Source organism: Labrus mixtus, chromosome 5 (genome assembly GCF_963584025.1).
Source record: "Labrus mixtus chromosome 5, fLabMix1.1, whole genome shotgun sequence".
Taxonomy (NCBI): Eukaryota; Metazoa; Chordata; class Actinopteri; order Labriformes; family Labridae; genus Labrus; species Labrus mixtus.
The window spans coordinates 24,792,270-24,812,865 of NC_083616.1; the positions used below are offsets into that span (position 1 = coordinate 24,792,270).

Genomic DNA, 20,596 nt, shown 5'->3' on the forward strand with positions numbered 1-20,596 from the left:
AGACAGTCGAAGGTGCTGCGTTTTGGTGTAATTTGATTCACAATGCTGATGTGCTTGTTGGCTGGCAGTTCAATTTTATTAAAAAAAATGTGCCAATCGATGTATGTTTGTGCACCAGTGATTTGATTTAAACGTGACTCGACTCGAGATACAGCGTTACGTTAGGACCCAGGAGATTCGATAGCAGTATATATAAAGTGATCTACATTCATTTTTTCCCCACCCTATCTCGTATCTCACCTGGATGTTTACTCTCTCGATGACACAGGAGATGACATGGAGCACCTGCATTTTAGTGTCGCACTGCGTCACCTGCTGCAACAACTGGAAGAGCAGCCCGAAGATGGACTCCAGATACTATAGAAAAAGGAGAGCAATTAGGAATAGAAAAAAAATCACTTATTAATGGATAGAGTCATTATTATCAAATTAGTTATACTCACTGGGAGAAACTGCTCTGTCCGGAACTCAAAGTCATCAACAGGTGGTCACAGGTTAAGGATGGTTTGCAATCAGTCCATTAGCACACAACAATTCATTATGCAATTGCCTTGGCGTAAGTAAAACTAATCATAATGCCTGTGTAGAATTGGATGCAGTGAGAGCTACATTCTTGGTACATATATGAAACCATATGTAGGATATTGAGCTTCAGGGTCGTAGCGGTCTCAATCCGCACCTAGAAGGGACAAAAGAAAAGTATACAGGAAACTTTTAGGAAACTAGGCATCACACTTTTAACGATTTTACTGGTGCATTCGGAGCGTCAGCGCTGCATTACTGAATTAAATACATTAAATAGAACTGCTAGAGCAGAAGAGATTATCGACATTAAAAAAAATTATATTTTGGGAGCGCTGATAGTCCAGCGGTTATGTCGCGCGCCCCATGTTCAGAGGCTGTGTTCCTCGTCGCAGCAGCCGTGGGTTTTGAATCCGACCTCTGCCCTTTGCTGAATGTCACCCCCCCCCCATCTTTCCTCCCAACATTTCCTGTCTCTCGTCAGCTTTCCTATCTAAAAAAAGGCAAATAGGCCCAAAAAATAACTTATATATCTATATATATATATATATATATATGTCTGCAAATACAGAAAAACATCCAAACAAAACATTTTTACATTTCTATTTAATGGTAGTCTTGGAAAGACCACAGCTTTTGAAAGTCTGCTTTTTTTATTATTATGGGCCTTATTTCTGGAAAAACATGCACCTCTCTAAATCCTGTAATTTTACCTTTTGGACATTTTACAGATCTAATTTCAAATTTCTAATTGTAATTAATTCTTTGTTTTTTTTTTTAACTTCATGAGTTTTCTTACACACGTTTTTAATTATTTTTAATTGTCTCAACTGTGTGTCAATTCTATGTAATTAATTCCCCTTTTCCCTGTCTTCCTGTTCCTGTAACACTCTGTTAATTGCTTTTTACTTGACTCAATATCCTTGTTAATGAGGTCTGCTTCTCAGTGATCTTTGAGGTATAAATAAAGTGGGATTTATTGACTGATTGAACACAATGAGTGTGCCTCCACTATAAGTTAGTTAAATACAGGTTCTTTATGGTTATAAATGAACGCGGCCCGTCCGCTCTTGAAGACTCAAACAGTGTAATCTCACAGTGTCAGAGTGATGGAGGTGGAACTGCCCACCAGGGAGAGTGTGATCAGATGGAAGAGAGGAGATTAAAGAAGGTAAACGAGTGAAGAGAAACGTTGGGGACTGAGAACTCAATTACAGCCGGTTCTTGCCCTCAACTATTTCACAGCACATTTTAAAGTACAAAATGCACAAGTCTCGATGGATGGAAGAGCGAGTGTGAGGGTGGTGGTGAGTGAGTGTTGTGTGCAATGGTGCAGACAAAACTTATCAACCCTATCAAGTATAAAAAATGCTCTTTGTAATGCTCTTATTCTCTCTCTTTATTTCTTTAGACGGCGACTTTATTCCTGGAGTCTTTGGTTACTATAAGCTATTTTCTGGTTCTTTAGAGGGGAATTTAAAGTTTTATTGCAGCTTGCATCAAGACGCGGGACTCAAAAAAAAGAAAAGGTGATTCAGCTTTATCTTTGTTAAGTTCACTGACTGAAGGTAGGTGTTGTTTTATTGCCCTAAACAGCAGTGGTCACATGAAGTATGTTTGACCTTCAACTTGGTTATTAACAAAAGCTGATTTAATTTTCATTCCAGCCGACTTGTGAGTCACAACAACAAACATTCTGGTGTGAACGCTGTCTGCAAAAATCAATTATTATAATCCTCCTTCTTCTATATCCATATTTTCACATACAGTGAACCCAGTATTCTCATCACGGTATTTTCAAAGACAGCATGAAAATGTGTTACTTACTTTAGATTTATTTTTCATATATATTTTTCTGAGTCTTAAGACACACAAATCATTTCCATTGATGGTGGTGGTGGGAGTTTCTCTGCTTTGTGTGTTTATGTTTATAATTTAAAGCCAATCAATTCACTTCAAAGGTTAGTCAGTGTTTTTCTAACAGCTTCTTATTTTGCACCATGTCTATTTTTTTGCCCGTCAAACCAAAGCACGAGCTCAGTATCACACTTTAATAACTGCTACATTTTTTATATTGAAAGGAGTGATTTAAATACACAAGAGCTCTTTTCCTCCTTTTTAAAAAAAATGGGTCCATAAATGAGACCTGTCAGTCGTGCAGAAGATGAAAACAGCAGAGTTAAACAGTTTATACTCACTCACACTGGAGGCCATTGCTTAATTATTTTTGAAAAACTCCCACCTGGAGAGGTGTGTTTGTAACGTTACAGCCTCGGCCTTCTAACACTGATCCCCTTCCCTCAGTACCGGTCTGCCTGATATGCAGTCAGCCCCCTAGAAACCGGGTACACGGATACCCAGCTCTGGGTTCGTCGGCTCTAACCCTTCTTCTGCGTGGGATCTTCATCTGCCTGCATGTGAGAAGCTGTCCTCTTGTGGCTCTGGTCTAGCGATGTGTGGGAGTGTGGCATCGTCTCTCTCACAGTTGATACTGTTTTGTTTGTCTTACTGTGCTGTACGCTCATTCTTTCTATTTTTTTATTTGTTTTTATTTGTTTCGTTGTCATGTCACTTCTCAGTATTTTGTGTTTTCTATTTTTGAGCTTTTATTCTCATTGTTTTGGGAACCAGGAGGTCTAGAGCAGCGCTTCTCAACTCGTCTAGCGTAAGGACCCACCACCAACTCCTCCATGAGAAAATCATGACCCAAATGTCTGATATATTTCAACCAGTCAGGCGTATTTACTTAAAGATTGTGCAGTTTGGACCTTAGACGATACAAAACATGTGACAAAGGCAAGAAACTGAATAAAACAAAGAAGTTTTTAAAAGCGCTTCAGAGTCTTTTTGACACGTTTTGTTTTCAGGGACAGAATCCTGACCCACTAAAAAGCCTCGGCGACCCACTTTTGGGTCCCGACCTACCAGTTGAGAACCACTGGTCTAGGGGTTGAACTGGGAGGGTTGTTTACAGGTGTAAGTGATATTGGGCTTCTGAATGTTTAAGAAGAAAAGAGAAGAAGACTGCTGACTGCATCTTAATTACACTGTATGTCTGGAACACGCTTCAACATATATATTAAAAAAGTGGTAAATGCTAAGCTTTATACTGCATGATGACTTTTATATTTTAAGTACCGGTACTTCTGAACAGTCTGAGTCGATAAAGCTCTGAAAAGCAAACAGAATCTAAGACTGCTGCGATCATCTGAAACGTGTAAATATACTTATGAGCATCATTTTACATATTTCTGTCAAAGAAGCGCGTCATTCATATTTAACAGTGATTTCCCACTCCTTCGCTCAGTTATTAGAAGTGCAGCAGTAAAAAATGACAGGGACAGGGAGTACGGCATAAAAACCAAGCTATTAAAAACATATGACACATTAAATTGGATGAGCTTGTTTGCATAATCCGTACAGAATGATGTGCATTCATGTAACTCTTTCATACTGGACATCGGGTTTGTTAATGCAGTGTCATCAAGTTATGGACCCACTTTCATCTTCAGTGGAGGAAGGACGGCGTTAAAGATAATTACATGTTCATTCAGAATTACATGAAAGTACCGTGTCATTCATAGTAAATCCATCAAATAGATTTCCACCGGCTAAATGGTCCTCTGTTCCGAAAGGGAAGAGGATGAAAGAGAGAGTGTGACCTTTGTGAAATGTACATCCAAGGTACAAAATAGCTTGAAGTTCAATTTGATATTTAGCTGAATTTAGAGTAAAAAAAATGAGTCCCCCGTGCCTGCAGGATCATAAAATACGGAATAATGTTTTGGTAATGATGCATACATTAACAAGCAACAAAAGGAGTGTGTTGATGAATGAGGCCCATCAGCTGCCATCAGCACAGGCCTTGTTGGCAATTCAAACAGCCTAATGAGAGAAACTGCATTTCAATTCTACAGCAAAGTGTAGACGATAATAGATTGCTTGATGAAATACTCAGCTGGGTCTCATAACCCCCCCCTCCCCACCCACACACTGACACACACTGACACACACACACACACACACAAACGTTAACGCCTGACAATGATTCACATTTATTTGACATCATTATTCAGACTCAAACTGTCTTGGAGAAATTATTAAAATAACTGTATGTGAAACTGTTCAAAGTGAATTTTAAATGGACTCAAAGTTTAATGAGTGGAAATTACACAGCTCATCTATGAATCAAAAAAAATAAGGATCCAAAGGAAAGATTGAACATTACGACTGCTCAGTAAAAAAGCAACACTTAATGAAGAGAAAATGATAGACTGATGGAATTATTAAAGTTATTGAGAGGCCGTTAGATATATTTGATATTGACCGAATTGGCTCAATAAGCCGTGGAATGGGTCAAAGGCTTCTTTTGAGGCCTCTCAGGCACAGAAAGTAGGGCGCGACCGATATGAGATTTTTGGGGCTGATGCCGATTTCGATGTTAGGATGAGAAAAAATGTGATACATCGGCCAATATCTGTCTGAGATCTGTAAAGATAGATAGATATGGACGATCTATCAAATTCAGTTATCAAAGAATTATGGAAAATATGTATAATGAAGACAAGATGGTCACTGAACTGGAAAGTTACTGTGCATGTCGGGCATGTGTAATTCAACAATACTCAAATGAAATGCCATTTGACTGGGGTATAAATCGAGTAATATTGGCGCATATCTGCAATAAAATTAGCAGGTGCCAATAGTTACTTGATCTGCTAATATCGGCCGATATTATCGGCTGGGCGATTAATCGGTCGGGCTCTACAATAAATGTGGAATTTTTGTCATTAGAATGAAAGACAAACTAAAATGATGCTTCTAAAAGTAGCGACAGCTGCCTTATCATCTAAACTACTGGAAATAGAGTCTTCTAATTATGTCCTTATTCACAGAGAAAAAGGAATGAATGACATCATAATGTTTTTTATGTACTGAACAGGATCTTATTATTTAGAGGGTATATTTGGCAATTCTCAACCAGCTGTGTATCAGACTGATATTATCTGTTAATAAACAATGTTTCACGTCCCTCAGTGTTAACAGCAAGGAAAGCTCCCTGCTCATTCACCAGCAAAACTCAAAATTACAACATGTACTTCCATATTTTTTCGCCTCCTGCCAACAGAGTCCTCTGAAGAGAGGAGCAGCGCCAGAATCAAAATATCACATCCGAGAGCAACTGGTGAGAACCCACGTTGGAAGAATATTTGCAGAAAGCAACATTAGGGAATACTTATAAGAGCCAAAATACAGCGCGGAGGAATTATGAGCAGAGAAGCGAGAGGTCGCTGCAGCGCAGGGTGAAGCAGCACCAGGAGAGGAGAGAGGGCAAGAAGAGCCAGCTTGAGTTGGGGTGAGCTGGTGGTGCCGCTGCGGTAATTGTGCACCGATAAAAACTGAAGTGGAGTTGTTAAGCTGCAGCAAATTACACTATTTAAATTTAACATAAAAACGCACTTCTGTGTTGTGTTTTTTGTTTTCTAACAAGTCAACATACAAAGACCTTTTATATTTACATTTACAATCACCAACCGAAAGCGGTGGTCAAGCTATCCAATAGTGAACAGCCTGTGAGTGGTCTTGGTAGGGGCAATGAGCCCAATGCATTCTGGGTGTTGTAGTATTTAAACCCGTTGGGAAGTAGGGATGACACAGCCCTTTTTCTGAAATTTAAATACTGATTGTCAAGTAACACAGACAACAAATCATCATGTTTGACATGATAGAAATTAGATAATATGGGTATCTGAGTCTGATGCCAAAAAGCCTTCCTGCAGTCGAGGAGACTGGGGGGAAAAAAAGGAAAAGACTGTTGATTTAACTGTCACTGCTTGATGCCGTCAAAGCTGGCTTAACAGCAAATTCTAGAAAACCTTACAACTCCCGCCGAGAATACAAATGGCCTGACAATACAAGAGTTGCATTTGCCATCAGGAATATTTTTAGCCCTCACTCCAAATCTGTGAGCAAACATCAGAAAATGTAGCTGATGCAGAGAGGACGTATTGGAAGTAGGATTCAGTTCATATACACAGATGCCAATTAACTGTTGTTTGTGTGCCCACGTCTCTGCTTTAAATAAAACAACTCCCTGAGGATTAACCAGTTCTGTATTTTATTAGTGACAACAAAAGCAAATGTCGATTGTTAATTAGAAATCCTGTCCATTCAGTTGTACGTCAGTTCTTACTAATCTGATGTTTTATACTGTAATTAAAAGGTTGTGTTTTTTTTCACTATAAAATGGCACCAAGCCTCCAACCACATTTCTCCATCTTCACAGACTACTGACATCTTCCTCGAATTTGAACTTAATGCAGAAAATACAATTAATTGATCTTCTAAAGATAACTAAATGTTTGTTTGTTTGACTATGAAAACACTTCCATGATGAATGATGGCATAAAATACATGAGAATACAAGAAATAAAAGTTTTGACTCTCGTTGGGGAGATTTGTTTCAGTGAGAATGAGTGATTGACATGTGACCTTGTAAATTTCTAGTTCAGTGTACAATATGTAGAATTGTATGACAATGTTCACATTCAAATATCTAGGTTAATTAAACATTTACTATGTTATATGTTTATTTCTTTGTTGAGTACTTAAATTACCTCTAATCTTTCCAACAGTTATCAAAGCCAGACAAATCAGTAATTTTATAGTTGCTACCTAGCAGTATTGCATTGAGACTACATGCACAAAGACATCACGGTTATCTGCCCCTCCCATCCTTTCTAATAACCTCCAGGGTCCTTGAAGAAAGAAAAAAAAAAACCCTAAGACAATAAAGGCAGCTATTAACCCAAGTGGCGGAGCTGAGGCATGACCATAGGAGCGAATCAATAAGTCCCTACATGGACTACTCCATTCGATAATGTACAGAAACTGTAATGTCAGAGATGAATCTGGCTGTTACCATGAGTGCTTCACTTCTCATCTTAACAAGAAGGAACATGGAATACCAATAGAAATATTGATGACCAATTGGACTGATTAATGGAGGGCAGTTTTCTCCATTAGCCCAGTAAAAGTTTATGATCAATCATTAATTCTGCCCCAGAGGCTCTAACTAATCGGACCAGACAATATTGACCAGAGAACACCTGGTGATTAGTGAACAGGTCATGTAAGATGTAAAAAGAAAGCTGTGAGAAAAAAGAACTATTAAAACTGTAAAAGGCATTATTGCCATCGTAAATGTGTGATGGCCCCTGATCTGGAGCAAAAGGGCCCAATGCTCCACCCAGGACATAAAAACCTACCACTATCACTCTCTCTCTAAGCCAGACAGACACTTGCACATTTGTCGCTTTAGTTCTTTAAGTCGGTGCACACTTCAACACCTCACACCATATAATGCTTTCGCGCACACCCACATGTTCACCACTGATGATGCAGATCAAACACACCTCATAACTCTTGTTATTGAACACTTATTTACCTAATTTTGTAATAAATCGTTTAATATTGAACATTTCTGACCCTGTGACCCACAAGCTGCGTTATGCCAAAAATAATTCCAATATGTGGCACGACATTATAAAAACTGTGTTTAATCGACCTAATTAATAAAAACTCCAGTATGGAATTAAATAGAGATAAATGTAAAGGCCTTTATTTTATTACAGATACGACTATACATACAATTAAAATCACATTTTGTGAAACTATTTGCATGTTAATGGCCCAATCTTGTTCTGCCTCAAACATACTGTACACATCAATTCAAATGGAAACTACATGAATATAATGCAACGATGTCATGTTCAAATCAACTGTGGCTGCAAACTGATTTGTTTTTTTGTCTCAAATTTCCAGGTATATATGACCTGCCTCAGCTCAAGTGTATCAGTAGAAACAGTAGGGTCCTGTGCTAGTGTCAATAGATGTGATGATAGAAAAAGCATTTTAATGTTATTAGTGCCACCATGTGTGCTTCTGTGTTTTATCTTTAAATAGTATAACAAATGGCCGATCCATCACATATTTTATAAGTGGGCACACAAGAGTAAAACTGCCTAACAACGACTGGTTTGTGTTGAGTATTTGTGACACCCTTGGAAAAAGATAACATTGACTGTATTTGTGTTGCTTTTTGAGGAAGCAGCATTATATTGCTTATGAGATAAAAAGGGAATAAATCACCATTCTGTGTGCACTAAAACCAAAAGTTGTTTGGTTGGGGAAATCTTATCAGAAAAGATGTCTACAAAAATGTCTCCCTAGTTTATAGAATTATTCATGTTACAGCTCCCCCTCCACTGTGCGGCTTTATTAACTTCAAATCTGCCTCAAACAGGACCACTAGAGGTGCAGCTAGGGGGGACTGCACAATCCCACTCAGGGAAACCCTCATCAAGGGGAATTAGATACTGCAATCAATGAGACAGTCAACATCCCATCATTCCTTTAAATATAATGTTAAAAAATGATTTATTGGGAACCAATGAGGTCAACACTGATGCTGCATACCCATGGTAACTTCAACTGTATCATGTGCTATGTTGGAGATTCTCTACTGGCTCCCAGTTACATGTTGCTCATTGTCTCATTTGCATTAGTAGTTAATAAAGAGGCATGAATATTGAGTTCATTAAGTTACATAACCATCTTAAAAAACTCCTCACTGGCGCTTTAATATTAGAGAGCTGCACAAATACTATCAAGCAAATTAATGTTACCAGAGGATGATGTTTGTGTGCGTCCTGCTATTTGGCTAATTCATTTTTAACCACATTAAAATGAAATGTAGAAAATGCAGTAAATAAATGATGTAACAGTTCCTCCACATAAGACGGATTATGAAGTAAGACACGTAATTAGACTCATTGATTGAGCCTATAGTGACTTTTGATGGATTAAACCCACGGTGTATATATTATATTCCTACATCTGAGTTCTGTCACATCAATTAAGCACATGGCCCACGAGGCAAGAAACTATATGTCAAAAGGGAATATCTATGGCTGGATAAATAGACACGTTTCTACTAAAAGGTTCACCAATGTGTTATTCAATGCCATGGCCTGATACAAATGTTAAGAAGTTAATGAAGGGTGTGGATTTTTAAACACAACCATTCAAAAACCTTAAATAGTACGTTGATAAACCTTTCCTGCAACTGCTGATAAATATGTCAAGCTTGGTCTGTAGAAAGCTGTCATCATAATAGCTGTGGTTCCGTGCTATTAAGCGGAGAGCTGTGTTTGTGTAGCTTAATGTGCCCTGCTCGCTAAAAGCCTGATTCAGTCATTACGTATCCAGGGGAATCTGGCACTCCAGTTGAAATAATCAGTTTACAAAAAAAAAACAGGATAGCTTTGCGTGTTGCTGTCTTACCACCAAGTCAGGGTCCTGCATGAGGCTGAGGATGACCTCGTAGAGTAAAGGACGAAGGTCGGATTTGAACTTGACAGAGATCCACTGTCCTATTAGCCAGATGACTCGTCTGCGGATCAACTTGTACCTGGAGAGAAAAGAAGAAAGGCATGTAAGCTGTGGTTGCATTGACATATGTTCACAAACAATTCTATGCAAGTTCTATACGTATCATAATTTGGAGATATGGATCAGCTGACATTGTTATCTTACAGCCAAACCATAGAAGACCATAGGATAGGAGACAATAAAATACAGTATTGTACTGTAAATAATATGACAAAGACAACAGTCTAGACCTACCAGACATACTCTGTGTCTTGAGACATTTTTTAATAAAAATTACTATGAATAAGGAAGCACCTATTCCCTTTTTTTTTTTCCCAATTCCGATCCCGATATTTTTATATCATAACTGACAATGTTATTGTTGGTGTTGGCAGTATGTGTAAGGCAACACAAAGCTGTAGTAAACCCAGCACTGTATTGCATTGTGCTCGCTTCACATACAAACAGGAAGCAGCAACAGCTGTCTGGTTTTTCAAATTAAATTGAAAAAAAGAAAAAAGTGTAAGAATTGTACTTTTTAGCATACAGAAGGAGCATCTCATCTGAACATCGTCATGGAGACGATTTGTGGGCACTTCTTACAGTTCAGTCTGAACGTCTTCAAAGTGAGACTGCGAGCTGAAAATGTCCCGATACAAGATCAGGTCGGCCCTATCTCTAACTATGTGATACAGTGCGATGCCAACTTCTGAAATGATAAAAGCAGTGCTGCCATCTTGAAGTTCATTCACATATTTGGTTTTAAGTGGAATATGCCTGGGTCAGACTGAAGTATAATCTGTGCTCTTCAGGAGCAAGCCCTTGAATCATGTCCCCATATTAAAGCCAAATTTCACCACCACTCTGGTTCAACCAACCTCATTACAGGTGCAACCAACCTCATTACAGCCCTCAGAGAAACAGAGACAGTTCTACTATTACGAATGATAGTGGAGACCACATTGAAAATGTACAAATAAACCTGACTGAAAACAAGACCCATGGTACACACTGAGACAAAAAAGAAGGTGAAGAAAAACTTTCTTCACCTTTTAAAGTCAGTATGTTGGGTGTATGTATTTGTTTAAAGAGTTCACACCAGCAAGGCCTAAGGCACACGACATTCAGTGAGAGAAAAACTAAAGGGAACTGTCTAGTTAAAAAAAAAAAAAGTAACAAACAAAAGGCCACTGAGGCTGTGTGATAGGGATTGAAATGTAGTGCACTGCCTGTCTCAAATATGAGACACCACACGATGGGAGCTGATGGTCTTTTAAAAAGTTGTATCAGGAAAGACATGTCCCTCGGCATCTGCCCTTGTTTGTATCTGAGGCAGGAACTGTGTCTGCAGACCGCCTTGACAGAAGTGAGTGGATGGAGGGATGGAAGAACAGAGAGATGAGAGGATAAAGGGATAGAGCAATGGCACTCTGGTTGGCTCCCTGTCAAATATCCACAGGGAGACAGACACCACAGTCTGGGCCCCAAGCCAGAAGATACTAAACAACAGCATGAGTCAGGACTAGGAGTAGCAAGTGTGTGTGTGTGAGTGTGTGTGTGTGTGTGTATCATTTTTTTTAATCAAATGGTTGATTGTTTTCCAAATAGGTTTTCAAATGATAGCATTTTGTATACATAAAACTGGATTGATATTGAGTTTCAGATTACCATCGCTAACAACATTGTGTTAAAGTAACATGATTTTCCCATCATCTTAAAAGCACAGGGTGGCACTTCAGACACTCCTCGGCTAAACTGCTCAGACGCAGTCACGCATGCAGCGATAAATAGCATCCAAACACTTCAATCACGTTTTCTTTAAGCTCTTGTGCGCGTACACAACGACATACAGGATGATTCTGTCATGATATAGCGAGGACTGGAGAGGTCGTGCCAATCTAGGCAAACTCCCAGAGTCCTCTATGATCAGGTTCCAAATAACAGCTTGGCACTAAAACAGCTTTGTGACACTGAAAACAAATAACAATAATGCTCAAAGAGGCCACACCTACAGCTAAGTTTGATAATTATTTTAGATGACAAAAAAGAAAAAAAAAAACATATAACGATATATGATGAAATGTGATGCAATGCGATACATGTGTGGCTCATGATAACAAAATCACCAGACAGCGATTCTGCGACAACCGATATATTGCAAGACAATCATACAATGATACATCAACAGCTACACAGCACAGCCAATACGTTCTCAGGCGCGCGCGGTTGCAGAAACAAAAGATGAAAAAAAAAATGACTACTGTATTTTTTTCTGTATTCAAAATAAAGCACCTTCTCTCCCTCCCCTTCTCTCTCTCTCTCTATCGCTTCTTTCACTTTTTGTATCCTTTCTTATGTATTTCATATAGTTTTGTAGTTTTTCTGTTCGTAGTATGATGTGTGTCTATTGATGTCTTATTTTATTTTTTAGTTTTTTTACTGTATTTTGGAGTCATTGTCCTGACCTTGTCTGTTTGTTTTTCTGTGCCTCATTTGTATATCACCAGTTTGTCACTTTATTGCACCTAATAATAAAAAAAAAATTATATATATATATATATATATATATATATATATATATAGTAAAGTTATATTCAGTGTGCCAAGGAGTTTCTTAACTTTTCCCCGCTGTACTACATTATCCAGCTGTCTTCTTCTACTGTCAAATTATTAAATCTGTTTATAGCCCTATTTTCTATTGGAATATGGATATTTGGCACCAGTGATTCAATAATTGCATCATACGAGTCAAGACGATAACTTGTTGCTATATCAAAATTTTGTCCCACACATACCTATCAGTTTTGTAAATTAGCTAATTTAGATTCTCACAAAACCATCTCAAAAATCAACAGCATTAACACTGACATCTTCATCCACATGCTGATTATTTTTCACTCCTGGCATCTGTTAAAATGACTCAAAGTTAAGTGTTGTCCCAGCTCCAAATGCAGTACAACAGAGTGGTGCGTGTCTGATCGACAAACACCGAATAGCTGCTCATCTGGAGAGAATACAGCTGGTGATGTTTATGCTACTGTGCTGGTGGAGTGGAAGAAAATGATGGGGAGGCAGATGGAGAGGCAGGTTGACAGTGGTATTTTTTTTTTTTTTCTTCAGTCAAAGGTTAGACGTGACTCATCTGCGCTAAACCTCCCTAACTTCAAACAGCTGTTCATCCTTCCAACTATTACATTGGAAATCCATGTGGACATAATGAGAGCTGGATTAAAAGCAGTCTCCTAATCATCCATAAAAAAAAGCTGTCACGTAGTTCCTCTGCTTCCAGTAGTCCAAAGTCTGGATAAGGAGTTTTAAGGTAAATAGTTCTCAGACAAAAGATACTGAGAGTCTCTCACAGAGTCTTCCATGTATTCTTTAAAATGCTGCACTGCAAGCAAACTTCAACAATGACACACTCTCACACTGGTTTAAACACAAGGTGACAGACTGTGCAAGTAGTAACTGTTTTACTAGAAGAGCAAGATGTAAAAAAAAAAAAAAAAAAAAAAGTCACATTTATGACCAGTTCACAGATTCAACATTTTCTCTCTAGTTCAACACAATATCTCGATGTTTGACACGAGATGATTGAGTAGCAATAACCATTTGTACATCATGAACGACCTTACAGTTTATGTCTTTACAACTTTCCTCATTAGTAGTTATTTATAAAATGATACCTTAATGGCAGTAAAAGTGGCAGTGAGCAGCATGAACATTTTAATGGAAAGAAAACTTTCAGCTCTCTCTCTTCTACCTTGTATCACTCTGCTAAGCCCCTCCCACCAAATGAAGCGCCAAACATGTACGCCAAACGCTTCAATTCAGCTAGTTATGTCAAACTCAGTGGACCGATCATTATGCATCCCATGAAGGTTCAAAAAGCAGTAACAGGTGTGTGAAGCGATGACAGAGAGGGAGGCTCAGAGAAAGAGAAAGAGCTTCCAACACAAATCATGTAGAAGCCATATGCTAGTTTGTGCAGAGTTGCTGTGATTGGCTGTTTTTATGCAAGCTTAGCCTTATTGGCAGTTTGATTCAGATAGGATGATCACAGACAGCGGTTAGACTCACATATATCAGGGGTGCAAACTCATCAGGGATGAAAAAGGTGACATGGATGCAAACCTCCTAGGGGGGTCCGGGTGCAATTTACAGACGATTTTAGCATTCAAACCTACTAAAGAAGCAGTGCAAACGATAAGAAAAACACAATTGCTTGTCGATATCTATGTTCTGTTCTAACTTTTTGATAACGCTTCAGTGAAACATGAAAAACCTGTGCTCCCAACCTTCAGTCCATTTTTTAAATTTGCAGAACAGGGCTTACCATGTTCTACTAAGGGGTGATGTGAAGGGCAGATAGCATCATAATACAGTCATCAAGTATGACAATATTTTCTCTTCTATCATTAAATATGTAACATTATCAATATATTAACCTGATGTTTTGCTCCTGCTGATTTTCATTACGTTTATATTCCCTCTGGCCTTATTACATGTGTTGACCAGCTGTCACTTTAATGTTGCCTGAGATAATAATGAACCAGAAAGCTGTTTGAAGCTACCTTCAAGCTAGCACACATTTACCGTTTGGTAGCCACAGGTAAAGATGTTGAGAGAAATATGATCAGACAGGATGTTTAACAGAAAGGCTGGCTTGCTAGTCAGACTTCGAATCTTTCCACAGTGTTTTCACGGGAAAATAACGTTATGAAAATTAGCCATGTGCTGCACATTGCGACTCATTGAATCAGGTTTCATGCTCGGTTTCAATCGCGGCCGGCGAGAGGAGGGTCCAAGGAGGATCTGAGCGACCCAGCCGCGCATCTCCAAGATTTTGTAACAGCGCGGACGGGTTCGCGCCGACCGCGTTGCAATGATTGGCTGCAGGGCCCGGAAGTACTTTATTCAGGTTGAGCGCTCGCGCTCTGACTGCAGTCAGTATGAAATGTTGAAATTAAATGTTCGAAGGGGCCGTGCTCACCGGCCGCAAGCAGCATGAATCAGGTTTTCACGACAGCTCGCGTCGCAGATTTTAGATCTGACCTGAATCAGGCCAGATGGGAATAGGAATCATCATATTCATCATAGAGCTTATCAAACATGAGCGTGCAGATTTCACTGATTCTGTGGCAAGAGAAGTAAGGAAAGTAGTCGATTAGGAGAAAACACAGGAGAATACTAGCAGAAAGAAGAAAATAAAGTTGAGGTACTCAAACTCCAGTGTGGACTCACTTGGTCACCACAGATAGGGACAAACTTTAGATGAAACACCGGACAAAGGGCTAGGTGACAAAAGGCAATGTCAAAGTGCTTCACAGTCCTCTATGCTGGCAGAGTGTGACAGTTGAATGATGGAGCACACTGTATCTGTATCTCACTTTGTCTCTTGGTGACACAAAAAGCTTCTTCTGGCTATTCTGAGGTGTCAGTGTGATTGATATTGAAGTGTTTGTCCTTGTCCAAGTAGGAGTCATGTGTTTTGTTTGTGTGTTCAAAGATGGCTTGCTGTCATCTGGGTGCTCTGAGAAATGATGAACCATTGTAGGTATGTCAACTGTTTTGGTGGAGGTAGAGAAGGGAGGGTAAGACTGACAGACAAACAGGTCAAGACAACTTCTTGATGCGCGCGCTGATAAGTGCAGAAGTAGGACTGTGCAAACAGATTGTGGTGGTGTTACCATGATGACAAAGAATGATAACCAACTCTTTTTGCAAAGGAGCTTACTGATAGCCCAAGGCTTAGCCATGAGCGCGAGTCATGCACAATAGTATAGCTGACAAATATATTGGCAAATATTCACACTGTTGCTGATTCATACGGAGGGAAACAGTCAGATGCACATGCGCTAAGACGTGAACTTAAATCGTTAAAGCCAACAAGAGGCACAATAACACTTGACAAGACTATCAAACCTGCAAGACAATAAATAGATACTGACATAGTTCATCCATTTACAGGAGGGTATACTTTGGAATAAGTTGCACTAAAACGATTGGACTGGATGATACAAACAACAAGAACAGCCAGACTTCAAACAGAGTGGGATGTGCCTTTGTTTCAATCTTAACATTCAGTAGAAACTTGGGAGAGAATTATTCCACTTATAACACAGATCCCTAGCTAACAAGTTTCCCATGTTCAGATATTCTGAAACTTTTGTCTGATCTTGCATTTAACCTTAAATTAAAAGTTACTGGTCCAAACAATGATTTGTCCCTCTATTTCTAGGGGAACCTTTGGCTAAATAGGAAGGGATACTCACAGATTTTTATATATAGTCTGTATATAGTTTATAAATACTAAATTGGGGCACCAATGTCCAAAAGAATTCTCACTGCTCTCAAAACCCTCCACACATTCTTCATCTTCATTTTGCTAGTTTTCCACAACTGATGACAGTTCTCTTTGATTTATTTTCATTTCATTTCAGACACTTTCAAAATAAAGCACTAAAATTGGGTAGCGTCAGTAGCTCAGTCTGTAGGGACTTGGTTTGAAAACCTGAGGGCTGCCGGTTTAAGTCCCGATGCGGACCAAGTCTGGAAATTGGTCTTGAAGCTGGGGAAATTTCAGTGCACTTCCTGAGCACTGCCGAGTTGCCCATTAGCAAGTCATCAAACCCCCAACAGCTCAGGAGCACTCGCTGTGGGCAGCCCCCCCTCCCTCTGACACCTCTCGATTTGTGCATGTCCACAGGATCCTGTTTGTGCCTGTGTGTGTGTTTCAGCCTGTGTGTGTAGCATGTTCAACAACGGAGTGTAAAATGTAATATCCCCTTGCAGGATTAATTAAGTATATCTATTGTACCTCTTCAACTATTCCATTGAAATATTTGGATAAATGTCTAATGGGGCATTGTGTAAAGTTATCAACAGTGTAGCATTAACAGACGCTTATCTAAACGTCATCACAGCTGCACAGCGAATCCTCCTTTAGTAAAAGAGCCTGATTGTCGAGAGATACAAGTGAGCAACTTCAAACTGAAGAATATCACAAAATGCCCAGAAACACATTCAGAATCAGGATTGATGGGGAAATTTAGGATCAATAAAATCTAAATGACAGCCTCCACTCTGGAAACAACGGGGTAAGTGACACAGATAAATAGCAGGCAGCAGAGATTCCTGCAGGTGTGGAAGCAGCTGGATGCAGATCTGTGGTTCAAACTCCAGAGACGTCATGGACAACAGTCATGTTGCTGCTCTACTTTGTACTTCTACTTGTTTGTCATAAAACCAGACATGGCTTTAAGGCTGTTTTTTTTGTATCTCTACTACAATAATAGCATATTGTTGATGTTTACTGTTTTTATTGTTATTTCTTTAGTGGATTAAGGAACAAATTAGCAAGCTGTATCCAACAGCCAGAGCCCAGAGGGCAACGGAAAGCAATCAGTGCAGCATGCTTTGGAAATGCTTTGATAACGGCACCAAATGTGCACAAAGGAACTGTTTAGGCCAGAAAATCTGCTTTGGATTTCTGCTTTTGATTTCTGGCACTTGCTGATATAGTTATTGTGTTTCTGCCTCTTGAGAAATATTTCAGCCTTATCATATCCCGTCTCTGTTTTGGCTGGCCTGACAATTTCCATTGTGTTTAAACCCAATCAGATTGGGGCAAACTGGTGGTACGCAAAGGCCCATATGAGTGTCGACACTGCCTTACTAGTCAACAAGCTTCCTAAACCTCAAGAACTTTAAAAGAAACCATGGGCCATATTTGTGCTACCATCTTTAAGAGGCTAGTGTAAAGGAAGAGAGAGATTGGCATGCAGCAGAGGTCTTGTGCTAACTGAGTAAAGAGTATATATAGTATTGTGAGTTGTACTCTCGGGTATGATGGTCTGCTCTGGCGACACGTAGGCTCATACACTGGTACACCTTTATACAGTATATAAGGCAATTCTTGGTCTAATCTGCACCCACACTATCTTTTTTGCAACAAAAAAAAAGAGCCATAAGAATCATCAGTAGAAGTCGGTATAGAGAGCCATCAAACCCGCTATTCATTCAGTTACAGTTGTTGAAATTTCATGAATTAGTTGATTACAGTATTCTGCAAGTTATGTTTAAAGCTAATCAGAAAACATTGCCAAAAACATTTTGATTTGAAGAAAGGGAAAGCCGTTATAATTTAAAAGCAACACAGATCTTTAATAAACCGAGATTCAGAACCAAATTGAGGGAACGTTGTTTTACTGTGAAAGAAATCGGTTTATGGAACAATCTCAACAGAGAAACTAAAGAATCAAAATCAAATATGATATTTAAAAGAAAAATTAAAGCCAGTTTGTTGAATAAATATGTGGAAATATGTCAGTGAGATACTGTTTTTTTTTCCGTGATGCTGTAATAAAAATCTATTGTGATATACTTTGTGCATAATGAATTGGTAAGGAGGACTTACAAGGGGCTGCCAGTGGCTGTCTTTTCCTGCAGCCAATTTAATTTAATTTAAATTGTTTTTGAATTAAGTGTTCTGTTTTGTTTTCATTAATGTTTTGTAAAAGAGGGGCAGATATTATAAAATTAATCTTTCTGCTCCTTTTCATTAAGAATGTGTTTTTCGTAACTTTATTGTTTTTTTTTTTATGAAATAAAATAAAATTGACAAATAAACTAATTTAAAAAATGTGTTTTTATCACCCAGAGAAGTACCAGACAGAATTCTTTGTGTTCTCAGGACTTCTCTCTGTCCCAAACTCACAAACTGAAATAAGGAAAAGGGCTTTTGGGTGTTCTGCGCCCTCAGCCTGGAATCTGTTGCTGAATGACTTGAAAGTCAAGGAGCTGGTGTCCTTAAAAAAATTTAAATTTAAAATGAAAGGCCTGGAAGCAGATTCAAAAGGATGTTGATGTTCTTAGCTTGACTGCTTGAACTACTGACTCTCAGATTTCACTCGTAGATGGTTCTCTTTAATGCACATTTTAGTGTTTATGAATTGTACTTTTGTGACTCCCTTTGTGTCTCTGTCTGTAACTTTGTGTTTGTGTTGCTGGCTGTCTCTGCCAGGTCTCCCTTGGTAAAGAGGTTCTTAATCTCAATGGGACCAACCTGGTTAAATAAAGGTTTAATAAAAGTATTAAAATATGGTATAGATTTCCAATTTTCTTTTCCATTTACTTCGTAATTTCCTAATTTGTCAACAATTGTTAGTGAAGCCGACGTAATAGAAGTCCATGAGTATCTGCATACACATCGAACAGAGACAATAACATAGAGGGGCATTTGACTGCACCCCTGTGCTGTCTGGCCTCTTGGTTTCATTTCTCTGGATGTTTTATTCATGTGCCCCTGCAGCCTGACAGACACACCTGGTTATTGTGTCTCCGTGTGCTCATTTAGTTCAAATACAAAACAAAAACAAGTAAAACTTCAATATCAAAAAGGAAATATGAGCCACATTGTATGGAGGGGAAGTGAACTTTATAAAAATAAAGAAATCAAAGGACCCAGGTGCAGAGAGGACAGGTTACTCACACCTGAACTGTGTGGGAGTAGAAGCACAGTGACATCAGGCCTCTGACGTCAGCCACCAGCCTGACAGGCCGACCTCTTTGAGTGCTGCGGGCTTTTTGGTTTTCCTGCTGTCTGCGTGTGCAGGGCACTTCTTTGTTCTTCACATCGGTGTCACCACCTCGCCTGCGTCCACTCTCCCTCCCTCTCCCCTTTGCTTTTCAAATGTGTAAATCCATCACTGTCTGTATTCCCATGTTGACGTCTGTAATGTTTTTTTCTAGTTTAACTTGCCTTTTACTGATGTTGTGACACAGATGACAGCTGCCTTCAGACTTGGGATGCAACGATACCCTCAACTGACGTAACACAATACAGGGTTAAAAAAAAAAAAACATTTTATCAAGATTTTCTTCATTTTGATAAAGGCATGTAAAAAATGAAAAATGTACTTTCTCTGATTCTTTTTTTATTATGATAGTAAGTTGTAAGGGGTTGTATGGAAACTAATAGAACAATGAATATGTTTCTACTATAAGAATTGACACTTGTAATATCTGTTGTTTAAAATAAAGAATGAATCCCAAATCAAAATAAATACACACAAACGGGCGGCAAATGTTCAAGTCCGACCTGCGGCTTCTCTCCCGCATGTTGTTCCCCAATCTCTCTTCCAATTCCCTACTCTATCCCCTGTCCTATCAAAATAAATATTATAAATATACTGTACATATGGGGAAAATCTCTTAAAATGAACAGAGTTGCAGCCTCTTGGAGCCAGTGGCACTAAAGCAGAGAAGCATTTCAAAGCCGACACTACACTCTAATATAAGTTTTCATTCAAGTTTTTGAAACGTTGGGTCATCACAACCGGCTCTAATGTTTTAATCATCAGCTCACACCACTGCAAGTAGTAATCTCTTTGGCTCTACAGTCATTTAGGCGAGAATAAGGTTTTAAATCTGCCTCCCACTGTATGTCATTAATATTTTTGGTGTCTCGAGCTTCGCAGCGTGTCACTGTATGATGTGATGAATCATGATAGTTGTGCTATTGGTGTAGTTTATCAATCTTTTGTAATATTTGCACACTGTTTTTGTCTAGTCTGTTATCTGCTAACCTCACATCTACACTCTGGGTTTGAATTATGACCAGTCTAAAGCCTCAAATCGACCG

General features: G+C 38.9%; 1 protein-coding gene across 1 annotated transcript in view; it reads right to left on the reverse strand.

The window, feature by feature from the left end:
• ipo11 (importin 11) overlaps positions 1 to 20,596 on the reverse strand; it is a 135,895-nt gene that overhangs the window by 66,353 nt on the left and 48,946 nt on the right. Inside the window, exons 15-18 of the mRNA XM_061038771.1 lie at positions 9,868 to 9,994; positions 646 to 679; positions 444 to 484; positions 241 to 357 (exon numbers count right to left, since the gene is read on the reverse strand). Of these exons, the coding sequence (XP_060894754.1) occupies positions 241 to 357; positions 444 to 484; positions 646 to 679; positions 9,868 to 9,994 (319 nt within the window). The remainder of the gene's footprint in view (positions 1 to 240; positions 358 to 443; positions 485 to 645; positions 680 to 9,867; positions 9,995 to 20,596) is intronic.